We start from the raw sequence: 17,437 nt of genomic DNA on the forward strand, positions 1-17,437 counted from the left end.
CGGAGTAGCAAATGTACAACCCTAGGGGAAGCCACATTTGGCTAATTGTGAAACTTGTCTGGCTTTAGTCTCTGACCATTAGGGAGACTAGCGCTTAGTTGAGCTGACTAAACTCAAAATCCAACAAAGACAGTCCAGGTTAGGCGCATCTGACTGAAAAAGAAGGACAACTTGTCCTTTGTTACAGGGTGGAACGCGGGAAGGGGGGAAGGAGTCTGCAGTATATTGGTCGAGAAGGGCGTGCCGACCGCGGTAGACGCGACGCGTGAGAAAGGAGGTCCATCGGGTTTGGATGTGTCCCACTCTAGCAACGGAGATTAGGTTAGACACAAGGTGTAACGTGTAAGGTATCCCGGTTGCCTCCATGTGGTTTCAACTCGCTTGCTCAGCCTTGGAGATGTCAACTCCGATGATGACTCTTACTCTCCCTTGTTGACCGTCTGGGCTTAACATCGTCTACTGTTCACCCTAGACTTTTCCAACATTTCTCCCTTTTTATTTTCCGCACTAATGGCTGCAATTGTCAAATGGACATTGTTCTGCGAGACAATAGTAAGGTTAGATATAACCTCGTTTATCTTCACTTTAAAATTAGCTTCCTCTTGGAACGGACACTTGCTGTGCAAGGGGGGAGGGTTGAAGCACAGGAGCCCACCTGCAAAGAGCTGCCCTTGAAAAAAAAAAAAAACGTTTGTCTTGTTCATTGGGGACCCAGGTGGACTGATTCTTATGCTGGTTAGTAGCGCCTGGATCGAAAACGTTTACTTCACATGAGGGACAAGTTACACGGCCCCCTCCCCCATTTCCGGCCCGTGTAGGAGAAGGAGACGGTGTATCTTTGGGCAAGTTGAAGAGAGTTTTTTGTCCAGCTCCTCAACTCCGGCCACCTTTATTATCCCCTCTGTGGTGACGTTAAGGCTGACATGAGCGTCTTTGTTTCCCTTGCATTGCGTTTTTTCGCAAATCGTGGAATGTTCAGCATCCCACGGTGTGAGTCTCGAAACAAATTCTGCTTACACAAAGGCTGGACGTCCAAGCGCAAGCCGAGGAGACGAGGGACTAATCACCCAATTGGGTATAGTGGGCAAACCTGTTCTGTTTTGTTCTTCGCAGGGATATTTCTGGAGGTTTTTGTGGTTTCGCCATGGCTTGGTGAGTCTGGCTCGCCAGATGGAGTCCGAGCGGAAAGAAAAAAAGGTTAACCTATTAACCGGCCCGGCCATTGATAAAAAAATAGAACCAATTCTTTTTTTGTAAGTTGGTCAAATCTGAATCCGATTCAATGTTTCATATACTTCGTTCGACGAGCATTGCGTTGTCTCAGATTCGCGACAGTCCTCAACATACGCTGGCAAGAACGGTAGATATTGATTCCCCTACGCTGCAGCAACTTGATTGCTATCTCAGCCGTTGAGCAAGGCTGCAGAATTGAACAGTCTCCTCGGGACAGGGGGCGGCCGAGGGAGCATTACGCAAAGCTGACGAGGCCTTTCGCCTTCATCTTTGCCTTTTCTTGGCCTACATTGTTTGAAAGCACTCGCTGCTATAACCTTTCATTAACACCTGCCTCGTCTGTTCTGGAAGGTGGAAAAAAAAAACTAGTGTGGAGCTCTGTTTGATACGAACAAAGAAAAAACTTTAGCTTTTCTATCGCAGACAAAAAAAACCACACGCCTGTTTTCTGTCTTGAATATCTTCAGACACTAAACACTCGGGTTGCGACATTGGAGACAATAAATAAATCAAACGATGATAACCAGACGCGGGGATGCCACAGCGATAGTGAACTAAGGGATAACTAAGCTTTTGCTGATCCACTGCAGCTGGTAAAAAAAAAAACAAGCTGAAACAGGTTATGTCCCCGGCTCCGCGAAAGAAGCAAAAGACGGGGGTGAACGACTACAATGGATGGGCTGTTCCCGCTGGCGATGTGCAAGTTCCCACGCTCGATGCAGATGATACTACCCCCAAACAGTTTTTCGACCTATACATCAGCTCGAGAAAGCCGGTGAAACTCACGAGTCGAGAAGGGTTGGTCCCGCTAACAAAGTTCAAACTTGACCGTCTCTATGAGACTTTACAGTATGGAGACGAGGAAGATGAGTTGCAAGTCGAGCGATTGCACAGTGGTGGGTTCGGCTCGGGACAGAAGCGGGTCAAGATGAAGTTGAGCGAGTTGATGGACAAGTTGAAACTGGGCGATGGCGATTACTATTTGACAACGCAGTATAAAGAGAGTGGTGACCTCGAGGTGGATCCCGTGGAGCAACCAGACGAGGAAGACGAAGAAGACGAGGAAGAGGAAGAAGAACAAGAGGTGGACCATTTTGCGGAGACTTTATCATTCGATATCAACAATCTTCGGGATGACTTTGATGAGGGGGAAGATGAAGAAGGGGGTGACACGATTGCGATGGACCAGGACGAGGCGGTTGAACGAGTATCGGAACTCTACCAACGACCCTTGTCTAATCTTGCCCAGTCTGACATACTACCGCTTCACCCAAAGATAGTTCCAACATTGATCCCACAGCAGATCAATCTATGGATGGGCAAGACTCAAAAGTCAGGCAACTACAAAGTAGATTTGACAACCCCATTGACTGACCTAGACAAACAGATACCGTCAAATGGCTCTAGTTCAGGTCTACACCACGACCATGCCGATAACTTGTACATATTGGTGCAAGGACGGAAACGATTTACAATCTTTAGTCCCGCGGATGCAAAGAAATTGTACACTTGGGGCAACATTGCGAGAGTCTATGGCAACGGCGTCATTGACTACAAGAGAGATGCAAATGCACCGGAGTGGATGAGTATTAGAGACGACGGCGCAATTGAAGAAGACGTCTTGCGCTGGCAACAGGGACACAATGGTGATGGACAAGACGAGTTGCTGGTGGAGAACACCAGAGTGGATCTGACACACCTGCTCGATGGAGAATCGCTCGATCCGCCTAGTTTTTCCAAAATCCCGCCCGCGCTACTCCATCTTGACGAAATGGATGAAGCCACCAGACAACACGTGGAGGCATTTGCCCTGGAGCACTTTCCTGGTGTACTACAGTTGAACAAGATGACCGTTTGGCTAGAACAAGGCGAGATGCTATACCTACCTGCCGGCTGGTTCCACGAGGTTTCGAGCTTTGGCGTGGAGGATAACCACGCTGCCGGGGCAGATGTACATATTGCGCTAAACTATTGGTTTATTCCTCCAAACAAAAACGAGTTTGAGGATCCGTATAGAGACGACTATTGGCGAGAAGATTGGCAAGTCACCCTACAAGCGCTCGGGTTATTGAAAAGTGGCGGCGACGAGCACGAAGATGCCAAGGATTGAGTACTGTAAATAGGCCCAGAGGTAAGAGACTCTAACGGAGCCACCTGCCGTTGGTTGCAAAAGTATGTAAACGCGCAACATCTGATTGCTGCGAAAAATAAGAAAATGATACCCTCGCATTTCATATAAGAGGGCTATAGCCCGGTTCCCGGGCCACTCCACGGGAATAGGGGCCGCTGGAGTTCTACCTAGATTAGCACCGAGGAGGAAAGAGCCATACATGCAGATAGAATTGATTGGAGATACTGACGTGCTTTGTCTACTTTAACCACGCGCCAGTAGCAGTTATGACACTACACCAGAGTTTAGATTGCGCCATTGGCTTAGGGGTTCATCGCCCTGGGTTTTGGCTCTACACCTCTATGTCAAGACGGCGCGGTAGTTAGAAGTAAAAGAGGGGGTGACATTTACGAGTTAATTACGTGTTGGTTTCTGAACTATTGCTTAAGATGCGCTATTTGTTGTTGAGACGGCGGTGTGGAAGCGTTTCACCAACCAAACTCATTTCTCCCGGTTATTGATTATCCGCAGTCGAACCGCTTCTCGTTGAATAAGACAGCAAGCAACGTCTAGAAAGATTGCCTTTGCGAGCGATAAGCGAGATGTCGCCGTTGGTGGTGGTGGGGGTGTAAGGCCAGAGAGAGATGGATTATTATTACGCGCAAGGCAGTGGCGGGAACACTTTCTGTGTATAGGGAATAATAGAACAGAGAAGGTAGTGGTTAAACCCGTGCCAGAGCGACTTCTGATTGGATCGATAGATGGAAACAACACCCACTGCACGCTGTATAGGGGAAAGGCAACAAGTGTTGATGCGAGATTGCTCCCTGTTTTCCCAATTAGGCACTCGAGGGTTTCACACAAGTCTCTCAAGTTTCTGAGACCCGAGACCGGATCAATCGATGGAGGACCTGGATCTATTTGTTCAATAGGACTTGCTGAAAGGACTTGTCTTACATTCGTGAAGGACTTTCGATTGCGTTTCACTGGCGCCTATGAGTTTCTCCTTTCACATACTAAAGTGCGCCATTTCTACTTCCCCTGCAGCACGTTGTAAATGGAAGAAAAAAAAAACACTTGTGTAGCATCAACAGGTTCTGATTGGTACCGAGGTAGCATGTGCTCCGGCCACCTCCGCCCTTAGATCCTACCCCTGTCTCTTACCTATAGACTGCAAAGGCTATGAGGAAGGGCGGGAAAGCACCACCTGGGGGGACCCAGCTACAGGGAAGTGGAAACAGCCCATGCTAACAGACTCGGTAGGCCTCGCACTGGTATAATGTGGCATCTGATTGAGAAAATAGGAGTCGCTCTTGGAAGCTGAATTTGACCCCCGGACACGACCTTCTCTTCCCCCCCCCCCCCAATCTCAGTTTTGAAAATTTCGTAGTAATTTATTTCACACAATCAATCGATACGATCCTCCTGATGCAACAGGAATATTGGATATTTTAATATAATCCAAGCACCATCCCCTGCATCTTCCCTCCCACCCTTTAGTTTTTCAGTTTATCCTCTTTATATACACCCAGTGCTGCCACGACCAACACTTTTTTCAACCTAGGGCTATCGCGTCACGTTTGTAACACCCTGGAACCCACAAACACTCCATAGTCCAGAACACATATTCATATCCACACGCTCACTAGAAACAAGTATTTCACTATCACTTGTTCCCTACTCCCACAGATTACTTTTGATTATCAACTTTTGTTCCATACACCCACAGAAAAAAGAATCGCTATTGATATGAACTGCTAAATCAGGTCTTGCAAAGTTACACTGTTTACACCGTCCGTATCATTTGATGACATTTTACTCCTATACGACTTTTTATATCTAGAACTTGTCTTTATCTACTTTCATATACTCAGCAGGGAGAAACTGTACATTATCAGGTTCAATTTTTATTTTATTTTTTGTTTTTTTTTTTTTTCATATATCAAATCATAGATCCATTTCAATTTTGTTTCAGATACTATTGGTTACAGTTTTGCAATCTACCAGACAAGTTATAGCAAGAGTGGTCAAATATGGCATTAACTGAAAGACGTCCGTTGGAGTTACACGGGATGGCCAGTGCTGCCTCGCCCACGTTCAACCCAAACACTTTGGGTGTCGCTAAAAAGAACAGAACCAAGAGCTTGCCCTTGCATCCGACGGAAAAAGTTGCATTAGAGAGGGCAAAGAACCAAGACAACGGTGACGACGATGCCATCGGTGCGAGCTCGGAGGAAGAGAGCCAGGACTCGGATGAGGAGGAAGAGGAAGACGAACACGAGGCAGAGAGTGAGCCCGGTCGAAATTACTCGATTAGCGGGGACTTGGCCAAGATGGATATCGGCAAGGAACAGCAATCTTCTAGAAGCACTAGCCCCGAGTCCGTTTTGGAAACGCAACCAGACTCGACTAGAGAGTCGACTCCGCCTACTTCAACATCGAGTCCTCCCTCATCCAACGACTCGTCAGTTGCAACCGCAGCTGCAAAGAAGATCAAAAAGCCAAAGCCAATTTCTAGAGCACCCATTGCCACTGGCATCTCAACGGCTATCCCCGTTACCGGTGAAAAGCCAGAGCCTATACAAGAAGGCGACGCTTCCTTGGAAGACGATGTCCTCTTTAACATCTTTCTCATTCTTTTCAAAGAGGATCCAGAAGGGCAAGGTTTAACCGTGAAACAGGTCTGCGACATCTTGCGCGAAAAGAAACCCGAAATGGCTAGTCTTTCAACAAAGACCTCCAATTTGGTCAGCGCCAAGCTCAACGCGTACATCAAGAGAATCGAAAAGGGCGACACTAGTTTAAAGTATGCCATTTCCAGAGACTGGGCCGACGCGTCGCCAAAGAGAATGGTTTATGTCTACCGTGGGATCCTTGCGTCCGGGTTCGAACACGTTGCCAAGACCCTATTAGCGGAGGTTAAAAAGGGGGAGCAGCACAGTCAAGAGTACAAAGATGAAGACGTGTCGGAGGAAACAGCAACACCCACAACCACAACCACGGCCTCCACTCCCAACAGGCAACCTCAAGATCCCGCAGCTGAAGACGAGTCGCTACTTACCGCCAAACAGGCCAGCTTGGCTAAACCAAGAAGACAAACAATGTTTGACTTGGGCATCACCAGACACTCCTTTTTCGAGTCCAGTTCCTCTGCGTTTGAAAAGCACCACTTGAATGTGCCCTACTCGTCAGCACCAGTCACTGCCGCCTTGAATCGCACTGCCACCACCACTACAACCACAGGGGAAGACGACTTCACCGGCTCGGACCATGAAATGGACGAGTTTGACCTTGTCTTTGATGACGAATCAGACAGGGATGACGATGACGACGAGACCATCGAAACTGTGCGCAAAAACGGGAAGCGGTCCAAGTCAATGTCCTACTTGTTGGTTAAAAAGCCCAAGTTTGTCACTGCTGCTGCTGCTGCTCCGCGCGCATCTCGTGCTCCAAGCATGCACAGTGCCAACGCCGCGGCTGCTGCGGCTGAGTTGCATGCCGCGGCATTGCGTGCCGGTAACCACGGCCACGAGGCAAACAACCACAAATGGTTAAACGTCATCCGTTCCGGGTTTTTATCTCTCGACATTGGTGCTCCTGAAGATACCGACATTGACTCATTCTTTGCTTAAACATTTCAGTTTTCAAGTTTTTTTGCGCAAAATTGTTAGAAAAGAAGAAAAAAATATATTGTATAGTTATAACGTATAATGACTTTTTATTGTTTGTACTGGAAAGGGCAGAAGTTATGTCATGTAGTACTTTGGGCCGTCGCCGCCTTCAGGCACGGTCCAGTTGATATCCTGAGAGGGGACCTTGATGTCGCAAGTTTTGCAGTGGATGCAGTTTTGCGAGTTGATTTTGAACTCGACTCCCAAGCGGTTGGAGTCGCTTTCCACATACTCGTAGACTCCAGCTGGGCAGAACCGTTGCTCCACACCTTGGTAACGGGGCCAGCTGAGCTCGGCGTGTTTGTGCAAGTCCTGGTCTGGAACGCGAAGATGGCAGGGCTCGTCCTCGCCGTGATAGGTGCCTGTGCGGTCCACCGAGGTCAAGATATCGAAAGTTAGCTCATTGTCTGGTTTCGGATAGTCGATGGGCTTGAAGTTTTGTGCGGGCTGGGTTGCCTCGGCGTCGGTGTGGGTATACTGGAGCGTCCAAGGTTCGTGTCCCTGTGTTAGCATTGTCGACAACCCGGAATGGGCCAATCCGCCTAATGTGCCCAAGGGCGAGTTGAAGCTGGGGCGGACGTTGCGGACGGCGTGCAACTCTTTATAGGCCCACGACTCCTTGAATGCGGTTTCGTATTCCTTGAGAGTGACAGGGCGCTGGCTTATGTCCAACTCGAATTGCTCCTCGTCGCCATCATGTGGCACGTCCCTGAGTTTGTGGTAGATAGACTCAGCAGCAACTATTCCCGATTTGATCGCGGTGTGGGTGCCCTTTATCTTTGGCACATTGAGGAACCCCGCTGAACACCCGACGAGGATGCCGCCGGGGAAGTACAACTGCGGGATGCTTTGGTACCCGCCTTCGTTTAGTGCCCTCGCCGCGTAGGAAATGCACTTGCCTCCGCGCAAAGTGTCTGCATAAAACGGGTGGGTTTTCATTTTTTGAAATTCTTGGTAGGGGGAGATGTACGGGTTTGCGTAGTCGAGGCCAATGACGAGCCCCACAGCTACAAGACCGTCGCCAAAGTGGTAGATGAATCCACCCCCATACGCGGCCGAGTCGCGAGTCAACGGATACCCCAACGAGTGCCCCACGTAGCCCAGCTGGAATTTGGACGCGTCAACTTCCCAAACCTCCTTGAGCCCTAAACCGTATGTTTGTGGGGCTGAATCGTGACGAAGTTGGAAGTTGTTGATTATTTGTTTTGACAATGACCCGTGGCACCCTTCCGCAAACACGGTGACTCGTGCGTTGAACTCCATTCCCTTTTCAAAAGTCTCCCTTGGCGCGCCGTTCTTGTCCAACCCCATGTCCTGCGTCGCTACACCCAACACCACATCCTTTGCTTCGTTGTATATGACGTCGCTCACACTGATGCCCGGGTATAGCTCCACGCCCAACTCTTCAGCTTGCTCGCTGAGATACTTCACCACCGTGTTGAGACTAACAATAAAGTTTTTGTCCTTGTTTGCCAACTGCGGAGGTTCAGGCAAGGGCCACGCCGAGTTGCGCGTCAAGTACATCATGTGGTCCGACGTGACTTTGGTCACCATATCCGCCGGCAATGGAACATCGTCACCACCGTCGTCTTTGGTTGGAAATAGTTCGCGGAGCGCTTGCGGCTCAATCACGGCTCCACTCACAATGTGGCTTCCGAAATCAGCCGCTTTCTCCAAGACGATGACTCGCATTTCGCCAGCGCCATGTTCATGGTCTAGCTGCTTTAGCTTTATTGCTGTGGCTAGCCCCGAGGGACCGCCACCGACTATGCACACTTCTACTTGATCCTTGGCTCGTGGCTGATTTAGAATTGCCTGCTGTTCAGTTGTTAGATTCCGAGTGAATGCCCTGGGGAGGGACCTGACCGCCGGTGAGTACGGTCTTCTCGTTGAAGTTGCTCTTAGACGTTTGCATGTCTGGCGTATTAGACTGGGTATCATTGCGTGTGGGGTGTATGCTTGGGGTTTTGGTTCAGCCTTGTACTGGCATATCTGGTGGCTCAATATAGAACTCGAGTTTTTCCAGACTGGTAGCCGTTTTTTTGATCTCATCTCCTGAAGCACTGCATGCAGCGCTGGTCAAATCAAATGAGTCAAATTACTCATAGCCAAAATGGGGTCAGAACTTGTAGAGGATTTGCTTATCATCATGACATTATTAGCCGCGGCTAGCCGCGGGTCGCGGGAGACGTCTGTTCTACTTACTACCACCATATACACTCTAGGACACCCAAATGGTTAGTGCACGAGAAGCGTCCAACTCGTCCATAGCAAGGTTCCAGTCATCGTTTGAGTCCATCACCACGAAATCACCATCTTCGTCTTTATACCGTAGCTTGTTGATCACAAGATGGTCTCTCACGAGCCCACTCGCCGATATCCTCAGGGCTATCTTCAGGTGCAAATCGGCAAATTGGATCTGCGAGCTCACCATTAAACAATCTGCAAGCTCGGCGTTGTTAAAGATTAAGCGTATGCTGACATCCGGCGACGGCAACGTTGGCGCCAATGACACGGGTGTAGTGCTGGAGCTGTTGTTGTAGGATGTTGAGGACGATGTAGATAGACGGGAAAACTCGCCTGATTTTGATCTGTTGCCGTTGCGCATCATCATCATCATCGATTGCGTTGAAGACGAAGAGTGGTGTCGAGTTTCGTTGAACGAGTTGCGCTGCTGGTCACCGGTCAAGGCCTTTGGCGACTCGCCGCCCATGTACTCATAGATGGATGAGTCGTTGGTGTTTGCAGACAGCTGCGAGTCACGTAGTTTACGTGAAATGTGGTTGTTCATCTCACTTGTTTTCAACGATCGTAGGCATTGTTCCCATTGCGCGCGTGCCTCTTCTGACCGGTACTTTAGTGTAAACGAACCGCTTTCCTTCTTGCCAGACCATGCAATCACCAATGTGTACCCATTACTGGAGTGCGGGCTGATGTTGTATATCTCCGAAATGTAGACCCTACCCCGGAGTTCCAACGGTGTGCGATCGTTTTTCCCGTTCAACGATTCAAGCAAGTTTGCCGTTGATTGTGACACTGTCGAGCTCGATTTCTTTCTGCTTCCAAACTTGTTCTTTTTGTCTGGTTTCTCCTTCTCCGTGCCCACTTCCTTGAAAAAGAAGATGATTTTTTCAAAGAGGTAGGCCACGTACTCCTTTTCATTTTCTGCGTCTTTGACTCTGACTATCCCATGATGGAGGAGCTCGCCTTGGTCGCGTAGATTGAATCCTTTCCAGTTATTGACTCTTTCCATCAACTTGCGGAGCACTTCCACATTTTCTGCTCTTCGCTGTGCTTCGTTGACTTGGTTGGCCACCTCCTTCATTGCCGATCTTGCCACGTGCAATTCAGAAGCCTGGGAGTCTGCCGGCTCTCCATTGGACAGTTCGGGTGTGGTTGTTTTGATCAACTCTTTTAAAAGCAATGGATACTTGCACAATCTCTGTATCGGTTTCAAGATGTACGATTGAAGTTCAAACCCAGGGTCAATCAAGCTTGAGGATCTCTTTAAATTTGCATTTTCCTTGTTGATCAAGTCAATTGCCGTAAGCTGTCCAATTGTCCACGGCACGTAGGCTCTGAATGGACCAAGACTTGCGTGGATAAAGACCGAGCCGATTCTTTGGTACTTGACCGGTACATTTATATTGCATTCGAGTCCATTGAGAAATCTTCTTTGGAAGTCGATTATATCGTTCAAGTTGGGGAACAATGTGTGAATTTGCTCCAGCGAGAGCAAGTCCGCTTCGGACAACTGGTTTCTGTAGCTCAACAACAACTCCAAATCTTGCACGTATTTCCTTTCGGTTTCAATGATTTCTCGAAACACTTTGGACCGCTCGTCGGCAATCTGCACATCCAACTTGATGTCGTCTTGCTCCTTTTGTCCGAGTGTTGTTGGCTGCAGGCCGCTATCCAATAGTTTATTGACAAACGAAATGATCTTGAGCAAGTCCTGGGTGCTATCGGAAAACACATTTGATATGGTGAACAACTCGTCTTCTTCAAAAGCAAAGAGCGTTTTCACCGCAACAATGAAATCGTAAACCGACTTTTTGCAAATTCGTAAGTCGTCCGAGCTAACGACAACCAACTGGTTGTCTGTGGAACCCGAGACATGGTTATATATAAGGCACAAGGGAGCACCTTGTTGGAACAACTTCCACAATTGCGTTGCCGGGTCAACACTGATATTCGCGGGTAGCACACCCGCGGTGAATGTTAGCAAGCTTTCATGGATATTTGCAACACCATAGCTATGGCTCGAGCTGCGAGTATTACCGGTGCCGTTACTAGCAGACCTGCTCTGTTGTTGAAGCAAATTGCCACTGCCCATGGAATTCGATGACTGCATGGAAAACCGGTCCAAGCTGGCCACGTTGCCTTCCTGGGCCAAGCTTAGCGACTGCTGATCACACAACTTTTCCGCATTGTTGAATGCGAGGTTCATAAACGGCGTTATTCCCTTGATTGCCAGTAATCTCCGCTTCAAGGCCTCGCATTTGTAGTACAAGTGGTCCTTATAATTGCTAGGTTTGTTGAAATTGTTGATGTTTAACGGACCCGACAGGTTGGTTCTCATGGCCGTGGACTGCAACAAGGGTCCGTTTGTATTAGCCGTGGTGCTTGTGGACGAGGTGGACGAGCTAACCACTGATAAGTTTGAGTTTGTTGAAAATGACCGAAATGGCTGAGGAGGCGTGCGCGAGTCCATTATAGTCGGCAAATAAACTGTGGTTGAACAAGCTAAAGGGGAGACAGAACGAATGAAGAATGTTTGAAGGAATGAATGCTGTGTCAGCCTTGTACTGCCAAATGGATTGAGTGGTTGGTTGTTGATGGAATGTCGTGAAATCTTTTTGGTTGTGGTTTTCTCACTCTCGCCTTTACCTTGGAGTACTCAAAAAACCAATCAAGTATATTAACAGTTGCAACACTAGAGGTGATGAAATGTGAAATGGATGATGATCGGTGAACTCTCGAAGGTGATAGGTGTGTCTGCTACAGCTGGTATGAAAACGAAACAAAATCATCAGCTTGAAGAGACAGCCGCCAAACTCAAATCGTAAAAAGAGTAGAATTTCACCCACCTGGGAGTCTAGTCCGCATGTAGCTTTGCAAGATGCTACACCAACACTTATTCACAAGCGTGGGGAAGCGGAAGGGTAAGAGCAGTACTTATTGCTACTAGGAAACTTGTTCGCATGGAGTAGACCCAGTTGTTTGGCTCTTGCAGTTGATTGTCAAACGCAAGAATTGGTGTAAACCGCGACTTCTACTTACGCTGGCTTCATAAAAAATGTTTACAGCTACTACCCACACCTAGGTAGAATTTCCCCCGGGTCAACATCTGTAAACACGTCTTCGCGTCCTCTCCTTCCTGGTAACCCCGACCTGCTAAAGGGGTGGTCTCTAAGCTATGTCCTGCTAACACGGTTTCAAGTGCCAGTTTCGTCTACAACTTAATTCTGACGTGGCACGCGTCGCGTGGGTGTATCTGGAGGACCTTTGGCGAGCGAAAAAGAGAGTCTGCTGTGGTAACATTTTGAGAACCAAACAGGTTGGTTATTTCCACACCAAAAGAACCAACGTCTATTCGCTCTTTTCTTCATCTCCACAGATTACCCTCGTTATAGTAACCGCCGGTGCTGGGTTTATGACGCTGTAGCTGAACCACGCTTGTTAGACCTTCCAAACCCGTCGAGATGACACATCAGACTGCTTTCCATAGGATCCTATCACGTTCAAAAGGCACTTTCCACGGCTCAAGCTTTTTGGTTTCAACAGACTCCATCAGCTGGATCCACGTTGAGTCCATCTTTATCACCGCGATTGGACAATTGTACTCCACTGACCAGCACGGCAACGATTACTTGCTCCTCCGCGCGCTCCAGTCCTGCTCCATACAAATTATACCGAATGTGCAAAGCTTGCAGTTGCAGCAACTGCAGCAGACCCAGCCACAGCTGCTACACCAACTACACACATCGTCAACTTCCACCTCGTCCGTTTCCACTGCGTCGTCAATCCTACCGACTCGAAAGAACAAAAACAAAAAGAATGGCGGCGACACCAGCACGCCCGAGGAAGACCCGCCCACGGTATTCATCAAAACATTTGCCAACGACAAGTTGTACGTCAAAATCGCGTCAAAGACAAACTTTGGCAACTTGATAGGCACCTTGATTGCCTGGCAGAACTTGAAGCCGGAGGGCTTGGCCAAGAAATGGTATAGCGAAAACAAGCAGGTTGTTCCACCGTCCAAATCTAGTGCCACTCCTTATGAATTGCTAGTATGCCGGTTCAAATTATACGGTCCGTTGCCATACAAGTCAAAGAACTTGAACATCATCCTGGGGCCGAGAGGGCCAATCTACCAACCCAAGATTGACTCAAACTTCAATAGCAGTTTTGATGACTCCGTACTGAACCACGCAAGTGAAAACAACTACTACATCAACGAAGGATGGTTTTACACAATGGGCGCATTGAACTCAAATGGGATATTGAACTTTATAAGCGAGCTAGACGGCACTTTGCTATACTCAATCGATGTAAAGTCGTTATACTCAACTGAGATCCGCGAGATCCACAACTCCATCTTCAACAGCTCCAACGTGTTGTTCTTGGGCCAGTTGAAAGAACTCCGGCTAAATAATACTATCCGTACCACTAGCACTCTAACAGCGGACCAGTTGTTGTTGACCCCGTTTTTATCGCGCGATGGCAAGTGCATTGCCAGTAACCAAAGAGTGTACATTGAGTTTCCCTTGCATATAGATCTCGAAGATTGGTTTGTGGGGCTTAACTATTTTGCCAAGAGAGAGTACATTGGATCATTCAACAGCGAGTCCAAACCGGTCACCACCGCAAATTTGCACCGCACACCAACGGTTTCAGACTTTTCACGCGATCACTTTCGAGTGTCGAAAAACATTTCCGTTGACATCATTGAAGCCAAGTTTGAAACAAGCAGCGTCGATGCGGCAAAGGGGGGCAAGATCTACGCGGAAATCAGAATGTGGGGCTACCCTTGGTCACGGACGGCAATTGTGAATCACACAGTCAACCCGTTCTGGAAAGAGGAGTTTCTGACAAACTTGCCGATATCCACGCAAATGATCCACATTTTGATCAAAACATGCAGCAACCCAAACAATGGACATTCTCCGTCGGATAAGATCATTGGCACTATTTACGTGACGCCCGATATCTTGACAAAGCAAATCAGCACTAGCTCCACCATCATGACCAGCACCAATTCGCCCTCCACCGGAATCAAAGTCAAGTCCATTCCAATCTCGACAAGCTTTAATAGCAACCGCAGTCTCGATATCGTCAGATTGACGATATACGACCCATGCAACATCCCCATTGGCAAACTCTTGCTCCAAGTCCACCTCAAGGAGTTCCACATCCCAAGCAGTCTCCATTTCAAAAGCTTGGAGTTTTTGCTCAAGAACGGACCAATCGATGAACTCGTTCATTTTTTTAATGAAAACGTTGCCGCATCTGAATTTGAGCGCGTCAGTGTCATTTTGCTCGACATTTTCCAGTGCTTGAACCAAGAGGAAAAGTTTTTTAAGGTGTTGATGGAGATATCACTTGCAACACTTGGGGATAAACTCACCAATGGTTCCAAGAACACGTCCCAGAGCAATGTGTTCAACACGCTTTTCCGAGGGTCGTCCATTTTCTCCAAGGCGTTGGAGAGGTACAACATCAGAATCGGACAGGAGTATTTGGAAAAAGTGTTTGGGGACTTCTTTGCAAAGATCAATCGCGAGAAAAAGAATTGTGAAGTGGATCCGCGGTATGTAAGGTTGCAAGAGAAAGCGGCGCGACATGGTTACCCGGAAGGAGACGTGCCTGATCTGCTTGGTGGTAGCAGTGATGAGGAAGACGATTCGGAGGAAGAAGATAGCAATGAGAGGGACGAAAGGGTCAAGCAGATGGTGGAGAATAACTTCCAAAACTTGTACGCCTATGCCGAAGAGCTCTGGCACAAGATCTACATCACATCCAACGACATCCCCCAGCAGATCAAGACGCAATTGAAAAACTTTCGAACCAAGGTGGAGTTGTTTTGCGCGGCAGACGACAATGTCACCAGCTTAAACTGTGTTAGCGCGTTTATTTTCCTCCGTTTCTTCTGCCCGGCAATACTCAACCCGAAACTATTCTATTTAACCAAGAACCACCAGACGGGGGTCACCCAACGCACCTTGACATTGATTGCTAAAGTGTTGTTGAACTTGGCCAACAGACAGGAGTTTAGTCCGCATAAGGAACCGCATCTCGTCAAGATGAATGCATTTTTAAGAGAGCACCAGTCTGAAGTCTACGAGTACTTTGATAGGATAACGGGACGCAAAAACGATTTCAATGAAAAGATTCTTGATCTCAGTCATGAGGTCAAGAGGTTCGACTTGGGGTTGGATGAGACATCGCACGAGTTGCCCACGACGCCGTACCTCATTGACAAGTATTTGCGAATGACAGAGTTGGTGCACATGTTGGACTTCAACACCATTGCAGCGCACAAGATGAATAGTCAACCGAGCTCGCCAATGGCAAGTCCACAACGAAACGTGGGTGCAGCCTCTAAGCCCGGCTCGGCGCAGCCGCTGCCCTTGATTCGCGATAACGCTAGCGACAGTGACCACTCGATAAACCTTGAAGGGATAAACATGGATGGAGATCTCAGCGATGACGCCGTGCAGGAGAAGCTTTACCAAATCGGCTCGCTCGAGTTTGAAAAGCTGGAGTTTTTGAATCTACATGGTGGGAACGAGACTGAAGGGTTTAGCAAATCGCTATACAACGGCAACGAGGAGATTTTTTCGTTTATCAACTCAAAGGTTTCGCTAAAGGATATCCAGATCCAAAGCACAAGGATTATGAACAAGATCCATAAGTTGGAGAGTTACCTCGAGGGGTGTGAGTACCCATCAAACTATCTATCTGTGAAGGAAAACGACTATGTATTGTGGCGTGGGTTCACTAACGACGTATTGAGCAGGGCCTGGTTGGACGTGTCACGAAACATGATCATCTCCTCGGATCTAAACTTACATTGTGCTAGTGGGGGGATCGTCGGGGTTAGCAATGGTGGTGGAAGTGGAGGAGGTGTTGGCGGTGGCAGCAGCATTGGCGCTGGTGTTGGTAATCTTGGCTCCAGTTACAAATCTATAGTCGACGACAACGCGTTGGCGTCGTTGAAGTTGAAGTTTTACGGCGATGTCCATCCTCAGCATAGATCAACATCGTCGATATCTACATTAACAATAGACCGAAATGGGGCTGCACTGCAAAGCGACGATATGGGAAGCGTAAGAGGAGGGAGCAGCGGCAGTATCATGAGTGGACAAAACGGAGGCAGAGTCAAGAGTTCACTTCGCAAATGGCTTTCACGCAAATCAAGCAGCGCAAGTTGACTGATAACGAGGGGCTGTTAGAGTTGTAGTGTTATTTTGTAATAATATGTTTTATGATCACGGGACTGATGAACCGAAGCAGTTGGTAGCGGAGTAGTAACTGCTCAGCTCAGTAGTGTACTTTTCGCACCGTTTTGCAGAAACTAACCACGTTGTCGTCTTTTGTCGCTTTTGGCTGCGGCTAATTAACCGACAAAGGAAGTTTCGACAAGTGGTTAAAGCCGATGGGAGGTGTTTGACGTAACCGGGTTGCACTAAATACATGCTACTGACAGATTGTCAAAGAGCAGGAACAATAGAGCAGCACAGCAATACAGATATCTTCAGGATCACTCGGGGACCACGCTACCTTGCTTAGCCAAATAGGGGCCGGAGATGTTGTTTGGAAGAAACCCTATCCTCAGACCAAGCGAGCGGAACCATGGACCGTGTAGAGATCATGGCAATGTAGTCCAGCCCCAACCCACGCTTTTCCAAACGCTCTTATCACCCAGTTTCAAGCACGAGATGGCGTGGGTGGCGGTGCAAGCAGCTTTTGCAAGAGACACGTGTGTGTTTGATAATGCATCCGAAGCCTCCATACGATTGCTACCCACGTCAGCAATGCGAAACAACGACCATCACGTGACCTACAGAAAAATCTATTTTTGTTGAGTTTCGCTTGGTGTGTGGGCGGGCTGGGCGCGTAGTGGCGGTCTATAACAACATGGTTGCCAACGATGAGAGACCCAAGGCATCAAGTCTGGCCAGGGTGTAGCATTTGGATTCGAGTGACTCCCTATGTGGTGTTTCGTTTTTACGAGATGGACGCTCGGTTTGCCTCTTCTAGGCTGGGCTCCCCCATCGGCTCCAACTCGCTGGTGTTTTCAACAATCCGCTGGCGCAGGGAAAAAAAAAAATGTTTCTTTCTTTTTTGTTGTTGTTGTAGTTTTCATATAAAACATCTCTGTATTCTCAACACTCTCTTTTATTCCCACCACTGCTAT

General features: G+C 48.1%; 5 protein-coding genes across 5 annotated transcripts; 3 read left to right on the forward strand and 2 right to left on the reverse strand. All coding sequences in view use genetic code 12, as the record gives it.

Annotated features, from left to right (window-relative positions):
• Positions 1–1,855: 1,855 nt before the first annotated feature.
• LODBEIA_P20820 (uncharacterized protein) lies at positions 1,856–3,343 on the forward strand (the record flags this gene model as incomplete). The annotated part of the gene is made up of 1 exon (XM_066972042.1): positions 1,856–3,343. The coding sequence occupies one exon, from the start codon at positions 1,856–1,858 to the stop codon at positions 3,341–3,343; it is 1,488 nt and encodes a 495-aa protein (XP_066829020.1).
• Positions 3,344–5,376: 2,033 nt separating this feature from the next.
• On the forward strand, positions 5,377–6,975 carry LODBEIA_P20830 (uncharacterized protein; the record flags this gene model as incomplete). Its single annotated transcript, XM_066972043.1, has 1 exon — positions 5,377–6,975. The coding sequence occupies one exon, from the start codon at positions 5,377–5,379 to the stop codon at positions 6,973–6,975; it is 1,599 nt and encodes a 532-aa protein (XP_066829021.1).
• A 114-nt stretch (positions 6,976–7,089) lies between these two features.
• On the reverse strand, positions 7,090–8,955 carry LODBEIA_P20840 (uncharacterized protein; the record flags this gene model as incomplete). Its single annotated transcript, XM_066972044.1, has 1 exon — positions 7,090–8,955. The coding sequence occupies one exon, from the start codon at positions 8,953–8,955 to the stop codon at positions 7,090–7,092; it is 1,866 nt and encodes a 621-aa protein (XP_066829022.1).
• Positions 8,956–9,235: 280 nt separating this feature from the next.
• Positions 9,236–11,728, reverse strand: LODBEIA_P20850 (uncharacterized protein; the record flags this gene model as incomplete). Its single annotated transcript, XM_066972045.1, has 1 exon — positions 9,236–11,728. The coding sequence occupies one exon, from the start codon at positions 11,726–11,728 to the stop codon at positions 9,236–9,238; it is 2,493 nt and encodes an 830-aa protein (XP_066829023.1).
• A 991-nt stretch (positions 11,729–12,719) lies between these two features.
• Positions 12,720–16,451, forward strand: LODBEIA_P20860 (uncharacterized protein; the record flags this gene model as incomplete). Its single annotated transcript, XM_066972046.1, has 1 exon — positions 12,720–16,451. The coding sequence occupies one exon, from the start codon at positions 12,720–12,722 to the stop codon at positions 16,449–16,451; it is 3,732 nt and encodes a 1,243-aa protein (XP_066829024.1).
• Between the last annotated feature and the right edge of the window lie 986 nt (positions 16,452–17,437).

This window comes from Lodderomyces beijingensis, assembly GCF_963989305.1.
Source record: "Lodderomyces beijingensis strain CBS 14171 genome assembly, chromosome: 2".
Lineage (NCBI taxonomy): Eukaryota > Fungi > Ascomycota > Pichiomycetes > Serinales > Debaryomycetaceae > Lodderomyces > Lodderomyces beijingensis.